General features: G+C 43.7%; 1 protein-coding gene across 1 annotated transcript in view; it reads left to right on the top strand.

Moving 5' to 3' along the window:
* LOC106586923 (receptor-type tyrosine-protein phosphatase-like N) overlaps positions 1–9430 on the top strand; it is a 135081-nt gene extending 125651 nt beyond the window's left edge. Inside the window, exons 19-23 of the mRNA XM_082969209.1 lie at positions 2514–2680; positions 4188–4241; positions 5541–5605; positions 5784–5857; positions 6828–9430. Coding sequence (XP_082825335.1) covers positions 2514–2680; positions 4188–4241; positions 5541–5605; positions 5784–5857; positions 6828–6899 — 432 coding nt within the window. The 3' untranslated portion in view covers positions 6900–9430. The remainder of the gene's footprint in view (positions 1–2513; positions 2681–4187; positions 4242–5540; positions 5606–5783; positions 5858–6827) is intronic.
* Positions 9431–10044: the final 614 nt, after the last annotated feature.

Consider the following 10044-nt stretch of genomic DNA (forward strand, 5'->3'; position numbering starts at 1 on the left):
ACTGGTCCTGAACATCTCTAAAACTAAGAGCATTTTATTTGGTACAAATCATTCCCTAAGTTCTAGACCTGAATCTGGTAATGAATGGTGAGGCTGTTGAACAAGTTGAGGAGACTAAATTACTTGGTGTTACCTTAGATTGTAAACTGTCATGGCCAAAACATATAGATTCAATGGTTGCAAAGACGGGGAGAGGTCTGGCCGTAATAAAGAGATGCTCTGCTTCTCTGACACCACACTCCAAAAAGTAAGTCCTGCAGGTTCTAGTTTTGTCTAATCTTGATTATTGTCCAGTCATGTAGTCAAGTGCTGCAAAGAAAGGCCTAGTTAATTAAGCTGCTTCTGGCCCAGAACAGAGCGACACGTCTTGCTCTTCATTGTAATCAGAGGGCTGGTATAAATACTATGCATGCCAGTCTCTCTTGGATAAGATTTGAGGAGAGATTGACTGAATCACTTCTTCTTTTCATGAGAAAAATTAATGTTGGAAATTCCAAATGGTTTGCATAGTCAACTTACACACAGCTCTGACACACACACTTACCCCACCAGACATACCACCAGGGGTCTTTTTACAGTCCCTAGGTCAGAGCAAAAGTTCCCTACGAGGTGAATTTATATTATACATCTCTATGGGTGTTCCTTACCAGGTGAATTTATATTATACATCTCTATGGTGTTCCTTACCAGGTGAATTTATATTATACATCTCTATGGATGTTCCCTATCAGGTGAATTTATATTATACATCTCTATGGATGTTCCCTACCAGGTGAATTTATATTATACATCTCTATGGATGTTCCCTACCAGGTGAATTTATATTATACATCTCTATGGATGTTCCCTACCAGGTGAATTTATATTATACATCTCTATGGATGTTCCCTACCAGGTGAATTTATATTATACATCTCTATGGGTGTTCCCTACCAGGTGAATTTCTATTATACATCTCTATGGATGTTCCCTACCAGGTGAATTTATATTATACATCTCTATGGGTGTTCCTTACCAGGTGAATTTATATTATACATCTCTATGGGTGTTCCCTACCAGGTGTGAAGTTATATTATACATCTCTATGGATGTTCCCTACCAGGTGAATTTATATTATACATCTCTATGGGTGTTCCCTACCAGGTGAATTTATATTATACATCTCTATGGATGTTCCCTACCAGGTGTGAAGTTATATTATACATCTCTATGGGTGTTCCCTACCAGGTGAATTTATATTATACATCTCTATGGGTGTTCCCTACCAGGTGAATTTATATTATACATCTCTATGGATGTTCCCTACCAGGTTAATTTATATTATACATCTCTATGGATGTTCCCTACCAGGTGTGAAGTTATATTATACATTTCTATGGGTGTTCCCTACCAGGTGTGAAGTTATATTATACATCTCTATGGGTGTTCCCTACCAGGTGAATTTATATTATACATCTCTATGGATGTTCCCTACCAGGTGAATTTATATTATACATCTCTATGGATGTTCCCTACCAGGTGTGAAGTTATATTATACATCTCTATGGATGTTCCCTACCAGGTGAATTTATATTATACATCTCTATGGGTGTTCCCTACCAGGTGAATTTATATTATACATCTCTATGGATGTTCCCTACCAGGTGAATTTATATTATACATCTCTATGGGTGTTCCCTACCAGGTGAATTTATATTATACATCTCTATGGATGTTCCCTACCAGGTGAATTTATATTATACATCTCTATGGGTGTTCCCTACCAGGTGAATTTATATTATACATCTCTATGGGTGTTCCCTACCAGGTGAATTTATATTATACATCTCTATGGTGTTCCCTACCAGGTGTGAAGTTATATTATACATCTCTATGGGTGTTCCCTACCAGGTGAATTTATATTATACATCTCTATGGATGTTCCCTACCAGGTGCATTTATATTATACATCTCTATGGGTGTTCCCTACCAGGTGCATTTATATTATACATCTCTATGGGTGTTCCCTACCAGGTGAATTTATATTATACATCTCTATGGGTGTTCCCTACCAGGTGAATTTATATTATACATCTCTATGGGTGTTCCCTACCAGGTGAATTTATATTATACATCTCTATGGGTGTTCCCTACCAGGTGAATTTATATTATACATCTCTATGGGTGTTCCCTACCAGGTGAATTTATATTATACATCTCTATGGGTGTTCCCTACCAGGTGTGAATTTATATTATACATCTCTATGGGTGTTCCCTACCAGGTGTGAATTTATGTTATACATCTCTATGGGTGTTCCCTACCAGGTGTGAATTTATATTATACATCTCTATGGGTGTTCCCTACCAGGTGTGAAGTTATATTATACATCTCTATGGATGTTCCCTACCAGGTGAATTTATATTATACATCTCTATGGGTGTTCCCTACCAGGTGAATTTATATTATACATCTCTATGGGTGTTCCCTATCAGGTGAATTTATATTATACATCTCTATGGATGTTCCCTACCAGGTGAACTTGGTCTCTGAACACATCTGGTGTAAAGACTTCCTGGTTCGTAGTTTCTACCTGAAGAACGTTCAGACCCAGGAGACTCGTACCTTGACACAGTTCCACCTGCTCAGCTGGCCCGCCAACGGAATCCCTACCTCCACACGCCCTCTGCTGGACTTCCGCAGGTACGGTACGGCAAATAACCTAGCAAGTTAGAGCTTTGGACCAGTAACCGAAAGGTTGCTGGTTTGAATATCCCGAGCCGTCAAGGTGAAAAATTCTGTCAATGTGTCCTTGAGCAAGACACTTAAACCTTAATTTGTTCCAGGTGCGCCGTACTACTATGCCTGACACTGTAAAACAATATATTTCACTGCACCTATCCGGTCTATGTGACAATATATTTCACTCACTGTAAAACAATATATTTCACTGCACCTATCCGGTCTATGTGGCCCTGTCTTCCTGGTTCTGCTATGTATGATACTGTAGCTGTAACCTAGTAGCAGATGGGGGGTCTGTGAAACTCACTCCTCAGCCTCAGGTGTTAAGAAGCTTCGGGAGGGTGGTCATGTCTGTTTGCGATGCAGAGGGTTCTGGGTTAGAGCTTCGGGTATGAGCCGAATCCAGGAGGAAGCGGTACTCGCTAAGCAAACAGTGTGACGTGTGATGCACCATATAGGGTCCTGTATGGCTTAGCCTCCTTGACCCTTGACCCTGACATGATTAATGAAACCCGTGTACAGTATATTTGCATTCATTTTTAGTTGTCCCTCTCTTCCTCTAGCCATCTTTCGTTCCAAGACCATCCCTCTATATCCCTCCCTCCCTCTCTCTCTCTCTCTCCCTCCCTCCCTCTCTCTCTCTCTCTCTCTCTCTCTCTCCCTCCCTCCCTCTCTCTCTCTCTCTCTCTCTCTCTCTCTCTCTCTCTCTCTCAGTGACGGTGGTCAGCTATAGGCCCTTGGGGTTCCCACATCTCCCAGTGTCATTTTTGTGATTTGCAGCTAGTAGTCTGGTTCCAGTTGCATAGTCACAAAAATGATTATTGGCAGGTGTGAATGCAGCAGGAGTCGACACTGGCCGGATAGTCCATCAGTCTCCTCCCCCTTTCTTCCTTCCTTCCTTCCTTCCTTCCTTCCTTCCTTCCTTCCTTCCTTCCTTCCTTCCTTCCTTCCATCCATCCTTCCTTCCTTCTTTTCTTCCTTCCCTTCCTTCCTTCCTTCCTTCCATCCATCCTTCCTTCCTTCTTTTCTTCCTTCCCTCCTCTACTCCTCCCTCACTTTCTGTCCGTTCCACTGAAGGGTTGAGTTTCTCTAACCTCAACCTCAAAGACTAATGTGTTTTAACTAACTTTAATTGTTATCATTTAGGCAGGCAGAGTTAGGAATGATGTTTTTCTGTGCATGGTTTAAAAGATCAGTACAGTAGAAATGTAACACAGTACTTGTATGCAGTAACCAATTTAAACTTGTCAGCTAAAATTATATTTTATGATATACTGTCCATCCCTCCTCCCTCCATGCCTCACTCTCCCTCCCTCCCTCCCTCTCACCCACCCACCCACCCACCCACCCCTCCCTCCCTCCATGCCTCTCCCTCTCTCCCACCCACCCACCCCTCCCTCTCTCCCACCCCATCCCTCACTCTCTCTCTCCCTTCCTCCCTTCCTCTCCTCTTGTCTCCCTCCAACAGGAAGGTGAATAAGTGCTACAGAGGTCGATCCTGCCCCATCATCGTCCACTGCAGGTAAACCTAGCTCAGTGTTTTCATCGTCAAAGGGCCGTAGAAGTTGGCCGTACAGCACAAACAGGTAGAACAGACGCGCCCCGTTTTAAGTAGAAATTGTGCAACAATATTGAATAAAAAAATAAAAAAACATGTTATATTAAATGAAGGGCCCTTTAATATAGACCACAAGGACAATTCAATACATCTGATTTTAAATATGAATAAAGACTTGCTAAAGTGCCAAAAAAAAATCATCATTTTGACAAGTCCCTCCGTGCACCCTCTGTGACTTCTAAGAAGATTTTAACCCACTTAAAGCCCATCATTTCTCAAAAGTTGTCATCATTGTAAAGCCCTAGTTATTTTGTTGCTTTGACAAAGTAATTTATGAAGATTATTAGGATTTATTTCATGTGATTTGCTGATTAATTTATGTCTGTCCAACATTTTAAGATCAAATTTATTTATATAGCCCTTCTTACATCAGCTGATATCTCAAAGTGCTGTACAGAAACCCAGCCTAAAACCCCCAAACAGCAAACAATGCAGGTGTAGAAGCACGGTGGCTAGGAAAAACTCCCTAGAAAGGCCAGAACCTAGGAAGAAACCTAGAGAGGAACCAGGCTATGAGGGGTGGCTAGGAAAAACTCCCTAGAAAGGCCAAAACCTAGGAAGAAACCTAGAGAGGAACCAGGCTATGAGGGGTGGCTAGGAAAAACTCCCTAGAAAGGCCAAACTCTAGGGAGTTTTTCCTAGCCACCGTGCTTCTACACCTGCATTGCTTGCTGTTTGGGGTTTTAGGCTGGGTTTCTGTACAGCACTTTGAGATATCAGCTGATGTAAGAAGGGCTATATAAATACATTTGATTTGATTCAATTGCCATTCCCAATTAGACACAAGCTTCCAATCCCCTCTGTCACGGGGGGATTTTTGGTTTTTGGCTGATTTAATATGAAATTACAGTCAACTCTTACTTTATTTTACACTTAATAGGCACTTAAAATATATATATATTTTTTTTTCTTTAACCTCTTTGATATTGGAAAAGTTTAAAATGTGCGCTTTATGACAGAATGTTACAATTAGATGAAATCAAATGTTGGTGATAAAAAAAAAAAAAAAAAATGTTTTTAAAAGGTCTTGGAACCTCTAACCCTGACAATTTAACTGGAAAACCTCATGGGTCCACTCGCAATGGCTGCCAATCCCACCCATTACGCCATCATTGAATAGGGACACCCGTCCTATCGATTCCATTTCTACAGTCTTTATGACTTGCTGTGTGATTTGATGAGGTAATTTCCTGTCTCGTACAGTGACGGCACTGGCAGAACTGGAACCTACATCCTTATTGACATGGTCCTCAATCGCATGGCTAAGGGTGAGTCAGACATCTTGATCTTGTCAGACATCTTTGATTTGTTTGGCCTTGTAGTTTTATATCACTAGATAGACATCTATACAGTATTGCGAGTCAGTAACTCCTTGTTAGTGAAATGAGATTAACCCCCCCCCCCCCCCCCCCCCCCCATGTCGTCATGCGTACTGTGTGTTTCTAGGCGTGAAGGAGATTGACATTGCTGCAACATTGGAACACATTCGGGATCAGAGACCGAACTTAGTCCGCACCAAGGTATGGCCTTCTCAACTACATGTCTCATGGCACCAGCATGATCTGTCTATCTGTGTGTGTGTGTGTGTGTGTGTGTGTGTGTGTGTGTGTGTGTGGTGTGTGTGTGGTGTGTGTGCGTGTGGTGTGTGTGCGTGCGTGCGTGCGTGTGAGTGTGTGTGTGTGTGTGTGTGTGCGTGCGTGCGCGTGCGTGTGTGTGTGTGTGTGTGTGTGTGTGCGCGTGCGTGTGTGTGTGTGGTGTGCGTGCGTGCGCGCGCGTGAGTGTGTGTGTGTGTGGTGTGTGTGTGTGGTGTGTGAGTGTGTGTGTGTGTGTGTGGTGTGTGTGTGTGGTGTGTGAGTGTGTGTGTGTGTGTGTGTGTGTGTGTGAGTGTGTGTGTGTGTGGTGTGCGTGCGTGCGTGCGCGCGTGTGAGTGTGTGTGTGTGGTGCGCGTGTGTGTGTGTGTGTGTGTGTGTGTGCGTGCGTGTGTGTGTGTGTGTGTGTGTGTGTGTGTGTGTGTGTGTGGTGTGTGTGCGTGTGGTGTGTGCGTGCGAGTGTGTGTGCGTGTGTGTGCGTGCGTGCGTGTGTGTGTGTGTGTGCGTGCGTGCGTGCGTGCGCGTGCGTGTGAGTGTGTGTGTGTGCGCGTGCGTGCGCGTGAGTGTGTGTGTGTGTGGTGTGCGTGCGTGCGTGCGTGCGTGCGCGTGCGTGTGTGTGTGGTGTGCGTGCGTGCGTGCGTGTGAGTGTGTGTGTGGTGTGCGTGCGTGCGTGTGTGCGCGTGCGTGTGTGTGTGGTGTGCGTGCGTGCGTGCGTGCGTGCGTGCGTGCGCGTGCGTGTGTGTGTGGTGTGCGTGCGTGCGTGCGTGTGAGTGTGTGTGTGGTGTGCGTGCGTGCGTGTGTGCGCGTGCGTGTGTGTGTGGTGTGCGTGCGTGCGTGCGTGCGTGCGTGCGCGTGTGTGTGTATCTCTGACAGTCTCCCTCCCTTTCTGTCTCCCTCTCAGGACCAGTTTGAGTTTGCCCTGACCGCCGTGGCAGAAGAGGTCAATGTCATCCTGAAAGCTCTGCCACAGTGAACCATGTGTCTACCACCTCTACCACCGTACAACTACAATTACCATGAAAGTTATGCATCATCATACCAATGACGGCCATATTGAGTGTCCCCCATCATTGTACCAGTCACACTGCTGTGGTCTGAGGGGCTGTTGACGATCTAGTAATTCTATTTCTATGGCCATTATTAACCCTTCGTCTACATCCAGATACACAACCAGGGAGGAACTACATTTCCCAGAGTCCATTACTACTACACCAATGACCATAGGAGTCAGCGAGACCGAACAAACAGATCTGAGACCAGGCTACTATTATTATGCATTAATAATGAAATTAAATTAGGTTTTAATAAATCCTGTTGATTATTCAGATCAGACAACACTTTAAATGTACAGTAGGACCCCTTCACAGGGTCTTGTTATTGGATTTTAGATTGAGATCTGGTCTTAAAATACTGTGACTTGATTCTGTAACATTTCTCCTTTCTCACTCTGATTCTCAGTCTCAGACATGTCTCACTAGAGATATTACAATTACCATGATCCCTCCTGTTCTGTTGTCATGGAGATGGTGTATTACCATGATCCCTCCTGTTCTGTTGTCATGGAGATGTTGTGTTACCATGATCCCTCCTGTTCTGTTGTCATGGAGATGTTGTGTTACCATGATCCCTCCTGTTCTGTTGTCATGGAGATGTTGTGTTACCATGATCCCTCCTGTTCTGTTGTCATGGAGATGTTGTGTTACCATGATCCCTCCTGTTCTGTTGTCATGGAGATGTTGTATTACCACGATCCCTCCTGTTCTGTTGTCATGGAGATGTTGTGTTACCATGATCCCTCCTGTTCTGTTGTCATGGAGATGTTGTGTTACCATGATCCCTCCTGTTCTATTGTCATGGAGATGTTGTGTTACCATGATCCCTCCTGTTCTGTTGTCATGGAGATGTTGTGTTACCATGATCCCTCCTGTTCTGTTGTCATGGAGATGTTGTGTTACCATGATCCCTCCTGTTCTGTTGTCATGGAGATGTTGTGTTACCATGATCCCTCCTGTTCTGTTGTCATGGAGATGTTGTATTACCACGATCCCTCCTGTTCTGTTGTCATGGAGATGTTGTGTTACCATGATCCCTCCTGTTCTGTTGTCATGGAGATGTTGTATTACCACGAACTCTCCTGTTCTGTTGTCATGGAGATGTTGTATTACCACGAACTCTCCTGTTCTGTTGTCATGGAGATGTTGTATTACCACGAACTCTCCTGTTCTGTTGTCATGGAGATGTTGTATTACCACGAACTCTCCTGTTCTGTTGTCATGGAGATGTTGTATTACCAGGATCCCTCCTGTTCTGTTGTCATGGAGATGTTGTTTAAAACCACATTGTACTCTAGAAGGTATCCATCCATATAACTTAACAGCATGAGGCCCATGGCTTGTTTATGCAAGAAGACAGAGACCCTGACTATGGTGAGGATGAAGTGAGGGACATACTAGTGTATCATACAGTACACCAGTTTCTCTAAGGGACTGGTTTATACCTCTAACCCTAGTGTATCATACAGTACACCAGTTTCTCTAAGGAGCTGGTTTATACCTCTAACCCTAGTGTATCATACAGTACACCAGTTTCTCTAAGGAGCTGGTTTATACCTCTAACCCTAGTGTATCATACAGTACACCAGTTTCTCTAAGGGACTGGTTTATACCTCTAACCCTAGTGTATCATACAGTACACCAGTTTCTCTAAGGAGCTGGTTTATACCTCTAACCCTAGTGTATCATACAGTACACCAGTTTCTCTAAGGAGCTGGTTTATACCTCTAACCCTAGTGTATCATACAGTACACCAGCTTCTCTAAGGGACTGGCGTATACCTCTAACCCTAGTGTATCATACAGTACACCAGTTTCTCTAAGGAGCTGGTTTATACCTCTAACCCTAGTGTATCATACAGTACACCAGTTTCTCTAAGGGACTGGTTTATACCTCTAACCCTAGTGTATCATACAGTACACCAGTTTCTCTAAGGAGCTGGTTTATACCTCTAACCCTAGTGTATCATACAGTACACCAGTTTCTCTAAGGGACTGGCGTATACCTCTAACCCTAGTGTATCATACAGTACACCAGTTTCTCTAAGGGACTGGCGTATACCTCTAACCCTAGTGTATCATACAGTACACCAGTTTCTCTAAGGGACTGGTTTATACCTCTAACCCTAGTGTATCATACAGTACACCAGTTTCTCTAAGGGACTGGTTTATACCTCTAACCCTAGTGTATCATACAGTACACCAGTTTCTCTAAGGGACTGGCGTATACCTCTAACCCTAGTGTATCATACAGTACACCAGTTTCTCTAAGGGACTGGCGTATACCTCTAACCCTAGTGTATCATACAGTACACCAGTTTCTCTAAGGGACTGGTTTATACCTCTAACCCTAGTGTATCATACAGTACACCAGTTTCTCTAAGGGACTGGCGTATACCTCTAACCCTAGTGTATCATACAGTACACCAGTTTCTCTAAGGGACTGGTTTATACCTCTAACCCTAGTGTATCATACAGTACACCAGTTTCTCTAAGGGACTGGTGTATACCTCTAACCCTAGTGTATCATACAGTACACCAGTTTCTCTAAGGGACTGGCGTATACCTCTAACCCTAGTGTATCATACAGTACACCAGTTTCTCTAAGGGACTGGCGTATACCTCTAACCCTAGTGTATCATACAGTACACCAGTTTCTCTAAGGGACTGGCGTATACCTCTAACCCTAGTGTATCATACAGTACACCAGTTTCTCTAAGGGACTGGCGTATACCTCTAACCCTAGTGTATCATACAGTACACCAGTTTCTCTAAGGGACTGGTTTATACCTCTAACCCTAGTGTATCATACAGTACACCAGTTTCTCTAAGGGACTGGCGTATACCTCTAACCCTAGTGTATCATACAGTACACCAGTTTCTCTAAGGGACTGGTTTATACCTCTAACCCTAGTGTATCATACAGTACACCAGTTTCTCTAAGGGACTGGTTTATACCTCTAACCCTAGTGTATCATACAGTACACCAGTTTCTCTAAGGGACTGGTTTATACCTCTAACCCTAGTGTATCATACAGTACACCAGTTTCTCTAAGGGACTGGCGTA

The sequence above is a fragment of the Salmo salar genome, chromosome 25 (assembly GCF_965601325.2).
Source record: "Salmo salar chromosome 25, fSalSal1, whole genome shotgun sequence".
NCBI lineage: Eukaryota > Metazoa > Chordata > Actinopteri > Salmoniformes > Salmonidae > Salmo > Salmo salar.